The sequence below is a fragment of the Anser cygnoides genome, chromosome 31, assembly GCF_040182565.1.
Source record: "Anser cygnoides isolate HZ-2024a breed goose chromosome 31, Taihu_goose_T2T_genome, whole genome shotgun sequence".
Lineage (NCBI taxonomy): Eukaryota > Metazoa > Chordata > Aves > Anseriformes > Anatidae > Anser > Anser cygnoides.
The window spans coordinates 3,109,407-3,122,605 of NC_089903.1; the positions used below are offsets into that span (position 1 = coordinate 3,109,407).

General features: G+C 54.1%; 2 protein-coding genes across 3 annotated transcripts; one reads left to right on the top strand and one right to left on the bottom strand.

Annotated features, from left to right (window-relative positions):
• On the bottom strand, positions 1–4,017 carry LOC136787831 (coiled-coil domain-containing protein 81-like). Its single transcript, XM_066985172.1, has 9 exons — positions 3,882–4,017; positions 3,606–3,667; positions 3,169–3,322; positions 2,717–2,961; positions 2,411–2,496; positions 1,949–2,064; positions 1,742–1,838; positions 1,035–1,605; positions 1–156 (listed from the first exon to the last, which is right to left on the bottom strand). Exons 1-8 carry the CDS (start codon positions 3,997–3,999, stop codon positions 1,089–1,091), a joined length of 1,395 nt encoding a protein of 464 aa, XP_066841273.1. The 5' UTR covers positions 4,000–4,017; the 3' UTR covers positions 1–156; positions 1,035–1,088.
• Positions 4,018–10,725: 6,708 nt separating this feature from the next.
• On the top strand, positions 10,726–13,060 carry LOC136787840 (coiled-coil domain-containing protein 81-like). Of its 2 annotated transcripts, XM_066985198.1 has the most exons (5): positions 10,729–11,575; positions 11,790–11,851; positions 12,135–12,288; positions 12,496–12,740; positions 12,962–13,060. In XM_066985198.1, exons 1-5 carry the CDS (start codon positions 11,458–11,460, stop codon positions 13,049–13,051), a joined length of 669 nt encoding a protein of 222 aa, XP_066841299.1. In that variant the 5' UTR covers positions 10,729–11,457; the 3' UTR covers positions 13,052–13,060. The 2 variants fall into 2 exon arrangements, with proteins under 2 accessions (XP_066841298.1, XP_066841299.1); XM_066985197.1 differs by having other exon boundaries at positions 10,726–11,575; positions 12,496–12,974.
• Positions 13,061–13,199: the final 139 nt, after the last annotated feature.

Consider the following 13,199-nt stretch of genomic DNA (forward strand, 5'->3'; position numbering starts at 1 on the left):
CTTGGGCTGATTGCAGAGCCACAGCCCCCATGGAAAACTTCCTCCTGATACTGGTGAGACCGCATTGTGAACAAATGAGAACTCAAGCATCTTTCGCAAGACATTCTTTATGATTTCCACCATCTCGCTCCTTGTGGTCCAAAGACTGATGGATCTCTGGAAAACAAGAGAAACGCCTCTGAGTCAGCACTGCCACTTTTTGGAGCTCTTTGCCCCCACGCAGACCCCGGGCATGGCTTCAGGCCACAACAGCGAGGGCAGGGCCGCCATTTCCCTCCCTCTCTTTACCCCTTCACCAGACCCCGGCCAGCAGCAGGGTTTTGCTCCTAAGCTCTGCCAGGCCCACCCAAAAAGCCCTTCTCTTCCCAACACGCCTCCAAAGCAGCACCCAGCTGCAGACAAACCCTCTCCCCTCTGGCCGCGAGCAGCCTCCTGCTTTGTTAGGCCTTCCCCGCGCTGACAGGAGACGTGGCCTGGTGTGTCTGCGTGTCAGCAGAAGGGAGGACAGCACTGCAAAAGGAGGGACTTGTGTCTAACGGCTGCAGGGAACGCAGCCATTCCATCGACCAGCACCGAGGGGGCTCCCAACAGCCCCCACTGCCCACAAAACTCTGCCTTCCTACAAGGAGACAGCACCCAGCAGTGACTCAAATGTGAACCTACAGCTTCTCCCTGCCACCGCCTCAAAGGAGGTTGGAGCAGGGTAGGGATCGGTCTCTTCTCCCACACAACAAGCAACAGGCCAAGGAAATGGCCTCAAGTTGCACCAGGGGAGGTTAAGGTTGGATATTAGGAAACATTTCTTCACTGAAAGCCTTGTAGGGCATTGGAACAGGGGCCCGGGGATGTTGCTGAGTCGCCATCACTGGAGGTATTCAAAAGATGTGGGGATCTGCTGCTTACAGACATCGTTTAGTGGCAGACTTGGCAGTGCTAGGTTCATGGTTGGACTTGATCAACTCCGATCAACACTTGATCAACAGTCAGAGGTCTTTTCCAACCTAAATGCTCCTATGGTTCTTCGAATCCCATACCTGTCCGGCCACCTCCAGAGGAACGATCTCTCCTCAGGGCACTGCAAGCCCTGATCAGTGTGGCCAGGGCCTCTCCGTCCTGGAGATCCCTGGTCTGCCCTTTGGTGGATGGGGCTGCAGTGACACGGGCGCTTCGCACAGCGGTGGCAGCGGCTGGGGGCTCTTTGTGCTGTGTGCTGACAGCACCTTCTTCTGAGGTTCTTTCATCAGCGACCAGAAAGACTCGGGCCTCGATTTTAGCAGCTGCGCTGCCTCGCCTCTCGGTGGCTGTAGTTTAAAGACGTTGTAGGTGGGTGCCTCGGGGAGGCTGGCCTCCGAGCTCGCTGGCGACAGTATGGTTATGACAGGGACTGTCAGCGTGGTGGGCTCTCGAGGGTGGGAGTGCCTTCTTGCAGCTGTCTTCAGCATTTTCGCTTCACAGAGAAATTTCTCTGCTCCTTCCCCTCCGAACCTCCAGCCTTTGGCTGCCTTTGCTCGGCCCAGGTCTCCTGCTTGGCCTCCGCCTGCAGATTTGCCCTGTGGTGGGCCTCTGCCCTTCTGAGGAAGCTGCTCCGGGATCGCTGGTAGCTTGCTGAAAGGAAAATCCGGGTCAGCTCTGCCTGAGTGAGCGACGGCTTTGCGGCCACAGCCTGCGCCCCCCAGGCAGCCCCCATGGCTGGGGGGCTCCTGGCAGCCCCATCCCACCCCTCCACTCCCTCCATCCTCACGTGAATAAGGCCGTCCTCTGCTTTATCTCCGCCTTTTCCCACTGCTGAGAGGCCGCTTGTGTTGTCATCTGTGAGCGGCTGAGGGACAAAAATCCCACTGGAATTGTGAAGGAAAGACATCGTCAGCATCACCACAGAAGAGATTTTCCCCACAGATCACAAAAGCGGGCAGCCCACGCTGTGGAAAGGAGCCAGAAGCTGCTTTACCTTTCTCGCCCTGCCCGAGAGCTGGCAAAGCTCCTTCCTTCTTCTGCATGTCACCATCATGGGCCTTGAGATGGCCTCTGCGTGGTGGTGGTTTGGGCACACTCTCCATTTCAAACCTGGCACAAGGAGAAGAGATTGACATGACCCATGGCACCACCAGCCCTTGCCGCTCCCCACGATCACCCGCTCACGGAGACATTTTCACGTTGCCGTAAAGGCCCCATCCCCAGGGACTGTCCTGAGGAATGGGGTCACCCAGCAAAGAAGCCCAGCCCTCGATGGGAAGCAGATGTTGCCTGAGCTCCTCTGTCTGTCCCACCAGATCTACCTCACAGCAATTACCGCAGCATGGGGACACCAACAGCAGTTGCTGCCCTGTGTCCCCATGGCTGGGCACCCATGAGGGCAAAGGAGCAAATGCTACTGAACCGGAGCAGCGGCCACAGCTGCAAACATACTTACTCAGGAAAGATGATGACACGGCCAGAGAAGGTCAGGGAGGCCACGGGTTCCAGCCGGGACACCACCATCTCCAACAACTCGGGGACCTGCAGTGGAGGAGCATGGAGATGGCAAATGTCCCCTGCCTGGCCTCCACTCGGTCCTGGAGGAGCCCAGGGCAGCGGGAGCCGGCAGGACCGCAGCTCTTGGCCACCCCAAGAGGCTGGCCAAGAGATCCAACCCAAGAGGTATGGGTGGGCCAAGGGCAGGCATTGCTGCTGCCCCCTTGTGAGGCTGCCCAGGCCGTGGGGAAAACAAAACCCTCACCTTTTTGAGGTTCTCCTTCCCAGACAACATCTCCAAGAATTCGTAATAGAATTTCATTTGCACCTTTGTGCCTTCGATAAGGAGCACCCCCAGGTCCCTCAGGACGAGGGCGATGTTCTCCCCCTTCCCCAGGCAGTGAGAGATGAGGGACGTGGTGCCTCGGATGCAGCCCTCCACCTTCTTCCAGGACACGGAGGCAGCAGCAGCCACCTCAGCAAATTTGAGGGGTTCCAGCTCCTTATGGCCTGGAAAACCAAACAAGAGGGATGGAGTCGGTCACCCACAGCCCTTCCTCGCGTGTTCCCCAGGTGCTGCTCATTGCAGTGATCACCCAGAAAGGTTTCGGTTTGGGACCTGCTCCGTGCAGGGGACGCTTTGCTTTTTTTTTGGGAAGCATCTGAGATCCAGGGAGGGGATCATCCATGCAGCAAGGGATTCATGCACCCTCTTACCTGGCAGGTACTCCTTGTTGTCCGTGAGGTTGTGAGAAACTATAAGGTTCCTGGCCAGGTAGAACACAGGCTTCAGGAAAATTATTGTCTCATTCCCAACCTTGACCCATCTGGGGACAACATCAAAGGAGCCAAGGGCAGGAATACGGACACCCTGCAAGTGGAAGAGAACAGAAGGGCCGAAGGTTAAAGATCAGCTGGAGGTGGCCTCATCCAGAGACGGTGCTTCAGGTCCTGCTGTGCCCTTCCCGCTGTTGGGAGCCAGGCTGAGGGGATCCAGGGGCTTCCAGCGACTGGGATCAGCCCTGAGATACCACACCACCTACCACAAGCAACACCACACTTGTGCGATACCTCTTGGTCTCTTGGTGGGGACTTTTGGGGTGGGTTTCCTGCTTCTGAGGAGGGGAACAAGGGGGACGTGGGTGCCAACCCACCTGGTGAAGCAAGAGGTGCTCCTGGATGTAGACAGACACTGCATCCCAGACAGCTTTTTGATCTGGAAGGCAAAGAAAACCAGGTCACGCTTGCGTCTGGTGGCTGCCACCCTCCCAGCACCCCCAGCCCCGCGTTTTGGTGGCAGATGAAAAAAGCCATCACATCTCCGGCCCCAAACAGAGACCCCCCGGTGGTGACCGCAGAGCCGGGTCCTCCCCACGGAAAGCCCCAAATGTGGGTCAGCCACACTCCTGCGGTGCCGGGTTTGCCCGTACCTTTGGCAGTGGTTTTGGGCATCAAGCGTCCGTGCTTCATCCCATCCCAGAAATCTATCTGGGTCCGCCTCACGCAGGCGGGTTTCACGTTGTCAGCGAAGGTCACTCGCGGGCTCATCCCTGCGCTCGTCCTCCGGACAATCCAGGATGCAGGACCCGGCGCCCACCTCCCCCTTTTGTACCCCCCCCAGCCAGGCCGTGTCACGGGGCCACTGTGACACCGCCACCGCTCTGCTGTGACACGGCCACCGCTGACATGACGACCAATGACATCACCACCAGCAAAAAAAAAATGAGCGTTTGCACTAAGTAATGGGAGATTGTGCCCAAAAATCAGGTTTTGGACACTTCAGCAGAGGATGTGGACCCTAGAAATTAGCTGTCAGTCTACAAAATTGAAGTTTTTGACACAAAGAATGGGGTTTTGGACGTTGTAAAAGAGAAGTTGGCCCCTCTAATATGCTCTGAAGCAGCAGGAGAGGCTTTTGAACTGAAAAAGTTGGGTTTGGACATTATATGGCTGCTTTCCACTCTCAAAATGAGGCTTTCAGCTTTCCACATTGGTGTTGAGACTCTAGATACTACAAATTGGGCTTTGGCACTTCAGTGTGGGGTTTAAACACTTAAAGGAGGGCATGGGCCATAGAAACAAGGGTTTCAGCCCAAACCATTTGGGCACTCAAAAGCAGTGCGTGGTCACCACAAGGAGGGCTCTGACTCCCCAGTAGGCCTCTGGGTCCTAAAATGAAGCTCCGCACTCCGAAGGCCAGGCCAGGGGCACTCCAAAAGGCTCCCCCATTTCTGCCACCTCCCACCTCGGCTCCCCCATTTCTGCAGGCCCCTGGCATGGCTGCCAGGACACGGCCTGAGGAGGGGAAATGGAGGAAGAACCAGCCCAGGGAGGGCTGTTTCAGGGAGGTCCCAGCCGACTGGCAGCCAGCAAATGTGATGCCCATCTACAAGAAGGGCCAGAAGGAGGATCCGGGGAACTGCAGGCCTGTCAGTGTGACCTCGGTGCCAGGGAAGCTCATGGAGCAGATTATGAAACCGCCCATTCCCAAAAGAAGGCTTTGACCTTTCAATACTGGTGTTTCAACCCAAAATGAGACTCCAGGTACTTTGAATGAGGCTTTGGGAGTTCAACATGAGGGGCTGAACAGTTGGAGGCCTTGTGCCGTAAAAAGGAGGGTTTCAGACCAAAGCATTAGGCCTTTGACCCTCAGGCCCAAAACATCAGGCTTTGACACTCCAGCTGTGGCTACAGCTTGAGAAGAAAAAGAGGGATTATGGCCTTGGGAAGAAGGAGCAGGTCACTTATGAGGACTACAAAGATGTTTTGAGGCTGGGCAGGGACAAAATTAGAAGGGCCAAAGCCCAGCTGGAGCTCAATCTGGCTATTGCTGTTAAAGACAATCAAAATGTTTTTAGCAATACATAAATAAGAAAGGGAGGACTAAGGAGAATCTCCATCCTTTATGTTATGTGGAGGGAAACAGAGACAGGAGATAATGAAAAGGTGGAGGTGCTTAATTCCGTCTTTGCCTCAGTATGTACCAGCAGGATCAGTTGTTCCCTGGGTACTCAGCCCCCCGAGGGCTACTCCATTTAGATGCGTGCAAGTCGATGGGGCTGGATGGGATCCCTCTGAGGGTGCTGAGGGAGCTGGCAGAAGTGCTCGCAAGCCACTCTCCATCACTTGTCAGCAGTCCTGGCTATTGGGGAGGTCCCAGTTGACTGGCGGCTAGCAAATGTGACGCCCATCTACAAGGAGGGGCAGAAGGAGGATCCGGGGAACTGCAGGCCTGTCAGTCTGACCTCGGTACCAGGGAAGCTCATGGAGCAGATTATCCTGAGTGCCACCACATGGCACTTACAGGACAACCAGGCGATCAGGCCCAGTCAGCATGGGTTTATCAAAGGCAGGTCCTGACTGACAAACCTCATCTCCTTCTACAGCAAGGTGACACGCTCAGTGGATGAGGGAAAGGCTGCGGATGCGGTCTACTTAGACTTCAGTAGGGCTTTTGACCCCATTTCCCACAGCTTTCTCCTGGAGAAAATGGCTGCTCCAGGCCTGGATGGGTGTACGCTTCGTTGGGTTAAAAACTGGGCCCAAAGAGTCGTGGTGAATGGGGTTAAATCCAGCTGGAGGCCGGTCACTGGTGCTGTCCCCCAAGGCCCAGTATTGGGGCCAGCTTCTGGCCCCTCTAAGTATGCTCTGAAACAGCAGGAGAGGCTTTAGACCCCCCCAAAAAGGCAGGTTTGGACCTTATATGGCTGCTTTCCACTCTCAAAATGAGGCACTGAGCTTTCAATGTTGGTGTTTGAACCCAAGAATGAGACTGGGGATACTCAGAATGAGGCTTTGGAACTTCAAAGTGGGGGGTTGAGACACTTAAAGGAGGGCTTGGGCCATAAAAGTGGGTTTCAGCCTAAACGGAGGAAGTGCTTACTGCCTTCTTTGTTCCCCACGCGCTGCTCGTTGCAGCCATCACCCAGATTGCCCCAGCTTTGGGCTGGCTCCATGGACCTGGCTTTTGAGCACGGAGGCGATGCCCCGTGTGCCCCGGCCGTGCAGCCAGCAAGGTTTCATCCACCGCCTTACCTGGCAGGCTGCCCTTAATTATCCACGCGATTGTTCGTGCCTGCTCGATCAGTGGCCAGGTCACAGGCCCCTTTTGGGAGCACACCCAGACACCCAGCTCTCTTTTGGGGACAGCTAGATGTCCCTCTGGGGACACCCAAACCCATTCTGGGGAAAGCTGTGGGCCAGCGTCCCTTTTTGGGGTCATCCAGGACCCTTTTGGGGACAGCTGGGTGCCAGGGTCCCTTTTTGGGGACACCCAATTTTATTTGGGGACACCCAAGCCCCTTTTGGGGACAGCTGGGTGCCAGGGTCCCTTTTTGGGGACACCCAATTTTATTTGGGGACACCCAAGCCCCTTTTGGGGACAGCTGGGGACCAGCGTCCCTTTTTGGGGTCATCCAGGACCCTTTTGGGGACAGCTAGGGGCCAAGGTTCCTTTTTGGGGTCATCCAGGTCTCTTTTGAGGACAGCCAAGTCCTTCAGGGAAGGAGCAGCTGGAGGTCTGGGTGCCTTCTGGGGACACCCATGTCCCTCTGGGGACACATGGATATTTTTCAGGTGTCACCTAGAGCCCAGGGTCCCTTGGGGACACTTTTGGGAGCACAGCCAGACACCCAGGTCCCCTCTGGGGACACCCAGGTCCCTTTTGGGGACAGCTGGGTGCCAAGGCCCCTTTTGGGAAGTGCCCACAGGCCTGGGTGCATTTTGGGGACCCCTGGAAATCCAGGACCCTGTTGGGGTCACCCAGGTGCTGGGATCCTTTGGGGACCCACAGGTCCCTTGGAGAAGGAATGCCCAGAGCCCTGGGTCCCCCTGGGGACACCGGGACCCCCCCACTTACCACAGCCAGGGGATTGTTGGGGGGGGACAGCGAGTGCATGTTATCAGGGAGCCTGGAGGGGGGGGACAACAGCGAGTTCACTCCCTGTCACCCCCGTCACCCCACTGTCCCCACTCACAGGCTCCAGAGGTCAAGGAAGACTTCGGTCAGGGGGAAAATATGCTTTTAAGGCAAGCACAGAGATGGACAGGCCTTGAGGATATCCAAAGGATGGATAACTACAAAACTATTTAATCAAGAAGACCATTTTGTAAGGAAAAGTCGGACACGCATGCCCTCGAGTTTGTTAAAAATCAACTTGTTGGAAACAACTGGCTTAAAACAACAATAAGAAATTGTAATATGAACTCTTGTGAGCTATCCTCATTATAATCCTAAAAATCACACCCCTAGACTGAGAGACCCTGGCCTGACAGAGGACCCTTCCCCTCTGAGGATGCGGGGAATGATTTCGTCGTGTCAGCGGTATGCTAATTACAAAACCAATTAGGAGCTAGAGGATTGTGCTAACACATAAATGGAGAGATAAGAGACTGTGCAAAGGGTGGCGTGGAAAATCTTTAGGTGTGCCAGCTTGGTGGGAAACCATCCGGTGGTACCCAGGCTTGTGCAGTTCTGACATAAAACAATATCTCGACCTAGTGTCTGAATTAGCTCATTGCATCCGTAACGAATCCAAAATGTTTCTCAGACAACACAGCCAGAGGCGCTCATGGCTTGGCTTGGCCCCTTCAGATGGGGGCTGGACCCTAAAAGGAGGCTTTGGGTTCTAAAAATGAGGGTCTGGGCCCTTAAAATGCAGCTGTGGATGCTCAGCTGAAAGCTCTGAAACCTAAAACCAAAGTTCTGATCCCAAAAATGAGCCTTTGGGACCCGTGAAACCCACTTCTGCCTTCGGGATTTATGGGAACTTCCAGAGACAGGGGTGCCCCCAAAACTGGGGGCCTGGGGTGCACAACGCACCCGTCCCAAGGCCGATCATCTCAGCGAGGCCGCCGAGGATAGAATCACCAAATCCAACTCCTGGGTCCCCAAAGGACCACCCAAGAAATCAGACCACGTGTCTGAGAGCATTGTCCAAAGGCTTCTTGAACCCCGGCAGGCTCAGTGCTGTGACAACTGCCTTGGGGAGCCTGTCCCAGTGTGCGACCACCTCTGGGTGGAGAATCCAGACTTCATACACTTGGTGATTGCCCATCGCTCTAGTTTGTCCTGTCCTCTCTAGTTGGCTCGTAGAGACGTGGCCCGGGAAGTGTACAGGACTGCCACCAGACTTGCAGGGACGGCTGAAGTACTCAACATTTTATTTTTACTTATTTTATTTTATTTTATTTTATTTTATTTTATTTTATTTTATTTTATTTTATTTTATTTTATTTTATTTTATTTTATTTTATTTTATTTTATTTTATTTTATTTTATTTTATTTTATTTTATTTTATTTTATTTTATTTTATTTTATTTTATTTTTATTTATTTCATTTCATTTCATTTATTTTTTGCCTAGTCTTTACTGGCTGTCACTCTTCCTCCATCTCTCAAGTCCCCGAACCTCTTTGGCAGGGAGTGGGGGACCCAAATCCCTCCGACTGTAAGTGAAGGTTGGGTTCAGGACCACCTGAGGACCACGACCATACACAAGGCCATGGGACCCGATGCTGTGCATCCCAGGCTCCTGAAGGAACTGGCTGGTGGAGTTGCCAAGACTCTCCCCATCACATTTGACGAGTGCTGGCAGTCAGGTGAGTCCCTGGTGACTGGAAAAAGGGAAACATCACTCTTATTTTTAAAAAGGGTAGGACCTGGGCAACTACAGAGCGGTGAGCCTCACCTCGTTGCAGCTTTTCAGTACTTACAGGGTGTTTATAAAAGAGATGGAGAGCAAATTTTTGCTTGGGCAGACAATGACGGGACAAGAGGGAAGGGTTTTAAACTAAAAGGGGAGATTTAGATTAGAAATTAAGAGGAAATTCTTCACTCAGAGGGTGGTGAGGCACTGGCACAGGTTGCCCAGAGAGGCTGTGGATGCCCCATCCCTGGAGGTGTTCAAGGCCAGGCTGGATGAGGCCCTGGGCATCCTGATCTAGTGGGTGGCATCCCTGCCCATGGCAGGGGGGTTGGAACTGGATGGTCTTTAAGGTCCCTTCCAACCCGAGCCATTCTATGATTCTTCGATCCTTGTGGCTCCCTTCCAACTGAGGATATTCTGTGATTCTCTGATTCTCGGAATTGTCCTTAAAAAGTTGCCAGCTCCATTCATTTCCTTTACACCTACACACAATTTCCCAGGGGATCATCTCGTCCACTAATTCTTCAAACAACTGGAATTTTGCTCTCCTAAAATTCAAGGTCCAGGCTTTACTCTTCACCAGGCCCGTAACCCTCCAGACCACAAACTCCACCAGCATGTGAACTTTTGCTTTTAGAGTGCAGAGCCTCATTTTCAGTTTCCAAAGCCTCATGTTTAGGGCCCAAATCTTCCTTTGCTCAATCCAAAGCCTCATGTTTAGGACACAGAGCCTCATTCTTTGACCCCACAGCCCCTTTTGGAGGGGCCAAAGCTCCAGTTTCAGGATTCAAAGCCTCATTTTCAGTGTCCAGAGCCTCCACTGAGAATCCAAGCTCAGTGTTAAGCTCACACCCTCATTTTAGAGTCTAAAGTCTCATTTTTGTCATCCAAATCTTCATCTTAGGCACCAGAGTGTCGTCTGTTTGTAACTAAAACCTCATTTTTAGAGTCCAGAGCCTCATTTTCATTACTCAAAGTCACGTTTTTAGGGCCCAAATGCTCATTTGGTCAGTCCAAAGCCTCAGTATTAAGGTTAAAACCATTAGTCTGTCAGTACAAAGCCTCATTTTACTGTCTAAAGATTCATTTTCAGGGTCAGGACCAACGTTAGGATCCAAAGCCTGTTTTGTCTTTCCAAACTTCCATTTTTAGCGCACCAAGTCTCATATATGTGAACCAAAACCTCATGTTAATGTTCAAAGCCTCAACTTTTCATGTCCACATCATCATTTTTTTGAGCCCAATAACTTAATTACCCAAAAGTCTCATTTTCAGAGTCAAAAGCCTCATCTGTACGGCCTGAAGTCTCATTCTTAGGACCTGAGCCCTCATTTTCGCAGCCCAAAGGTTCTTTTTATGGTCTAAAGCTTCCCTTTGGGGGTCAAAAGCCCTACTTTTGGCCACAAATGATAATTTTTCAGACCAAATCAATGTTTTGAACCATAGAATCATTGGAATGATCCCTACCCTGCTCCAACCTCCTTTGAGGTAGTGGTAGGGAGAAGTTGTAGATTCACATTTGAGACCTTGTTGCTGAGGGTTTTGTTTTCCCCACGGCCTGGGCAGCCTCACAAGGGGGCAGCAGCAACGTTTGCCCTTGGCCCAACAAGACCTCTTGGGTTGGAGCTCTTGGCCAGCCTCTTGGGGTGGCCAAGAGCTGCGGTCCTGCCGGCTCCCGCTGCCCTGGGCTCCTCCAGGACCGAGTGGAGGCCAGGCAGGGGACATTTGCCATCTGCATGCTCCTTCCACTGCAGGTCCCCCAGCTGATGGACATGGTGGTGTCCCGGCTGGAACCCGTGGCCTCCCTGACCTTCTCTGGCCGTGTCATCATCTTTCCTGAGTAAGTATGTTTGCAGCTGTGGCCGCTGCTCCGGTTCGGTAGCCTTTGCTCCTTGCACCCATGGGTGCCCAGCCATGGGGACACAGGGCAGCAACTGCTGTTGGTGTGCCCGTGCTGCGGTCATTGCTGTGAGGCAGATCTGGTGGGACAGACGAAGGAGCTCAGGCAACGTCTGCTTCCCAGAGAAATTTCTCTGTGAAGCCAAAATGCTGAAGACAGCTGCAGGAAGGCGTTCCCACCCACGAGAGGCCACCACGCTGACAGTCCCTGTCATAACCGTACTATCGCCAGCGAGCTCGGAGGCCAGCCTCCCCGAGGCACCCACCTACAACGTCTTTAAACTACAGCCACCGAGAGGCGAGGCAGCGCAGCTGCTAAAATCGAGGCCCGAGTCTCTCCCACGGCCTGGGCAGCCTCACAAGGGGGCAGCAGCAATGCCTGCCCTTCGCCCACCAAGACCTCTTGGGTTGGAGCTCTTGCCAGCCTCCTGTCTGGATTGTCCAGAGGACGAGCGCAGGGATGAGCCCGCGAGTGACCTTCGCTGACAACGTGAAACCCGCCTGCGTGAGGCGGACCCAGATAGATTTCTGGGATGGGATGAAGCACGGACGCTTGATGCCCAAAACCACTGCCAAAGGTACGGGCAAACCCGGCACCGCAGGAGTGTGGCTGACCCACATTTGGGGCTTTCCGTGGGGAGGACCCGGCTCTGCGGTCACCACCGGGGGGTCTCTGTTTGGGGCCGGAGATGTGATGGCTTTTTTCATCTGCCACCAAAACGCGGGGCTGGGGGTGCTGGGAGGGTGGCAGCCACCAGACGCAAGCGTGACCTGGTTTTCTTTGCCTTCCAGATCAAAAAGCTGTCTGGGATGCAGTGTCTGTCTACATCCAGGAGCACCTCTTGCTTCACCAGGTGGGTTGGCACCCACGTCCCCCTTGTTCCCCTCCTCAAAAGCAGGAAACCCACCCCAAAAGTCCCCACCAAGAGACCAAGAGGTATCGCACAAGTGCGGTGTTGCTTGTGGTAGGTGGTGTGGTATCTCAGGGCTGATCCCAGTCGCTGGAAGCCCCTGGATCCCCTCAGCCTGGCTCCCAACAGCGGGAAGGGCACAGCAGGACCTGAAGCACCGTCTCTGGATGAGGCCACCTCCAGCTGATCTTTAACCTTCGGCCCTTCTGTTCTCTTCCACTTGCAGGGTGTCCGTATTCCTGCCCTTGGCTCCTTTGATGTTGTCCCCAGATGGGTCAAGCTCAGGAATGAGACAATAACTTTCCTGAAGCCTGTGTTCTACCTGGCCAGGAACCTTAGAGTTTCTCACAACCTCATGGACAACAAGGAGTACCTGCCAGGTAAGAGGGTGCATGAATCCCTTGCTGCATGGATGATCCCCTCCCTGGATCTCAGATGCTTCCCAAAAAAAAAGCAAAGCGTCCCCTGCACGGAGCAGGTCCCAAACCGAAACCTTTCTGGGTGATCACTGCAATGAGCAGCACCTGGGGAACACGCGAGGAAGGGCTGCGGGTGACCGACTCCATCCCTCTTGTTTGGTTTTCCAGGCCATAAGGAGCTGGAACCCCTCAAATTTGCTGAGGTGGCTGCAGCTACCTCCGTGTCCTGGAAGAAGGTGGAGGGCTGCATCCGAGGCACCACGTCCCTCATCTCTCACTGCCTGGGGAAGGGGGAGAACATTGCCCTCGTCCTGAGGGACCTGGGGGTGCTCCTCATCAAAGGCACAAAGGTGCAAATGAAATTCTATTATGAATTCTTGGAGATGTTGTCTGGGAAGGAGAACCTCAAAAAGGTGAGGGTTTTGTTTTCCCCACGGCCTGGGCAGCCTCACAAGGTGGCAGCAGCAACGTTTGCCCTTGGCCCAACAAGACCTCTTGGGTTGGAGCTCTTGGCCAGCCTCTTGGGGTGGCCAAGAGCTGCGGTCCTGCCGGCTCCCGCTGCCCTGGGCTCCTCCAGGACCGAGTGGAGGCCAGGCAGGGGACATTTGCCATCTGCATGCTCCTTCCACTGCAGGTCCCCCAGCTGATGGACATGGTGGTGTCCCGGCTGGAACCCGTGGCCTCCCTGACCTTCTCTGGCCGTGTCATCATCTTTCCTGAGTAAGTATGTTTGCAGCTGTGGCCGCTGCTCCGGTTCGGTAGCCTTTGCTCCTTGCACCCATGGGTGCCCAGCCATGGGGACACAGGGCAGCAACTGCTGTTGGTGTGCCCGTGCTGCGGTCATTGCTGTGAGGCAGATCTGGTGGGACAGA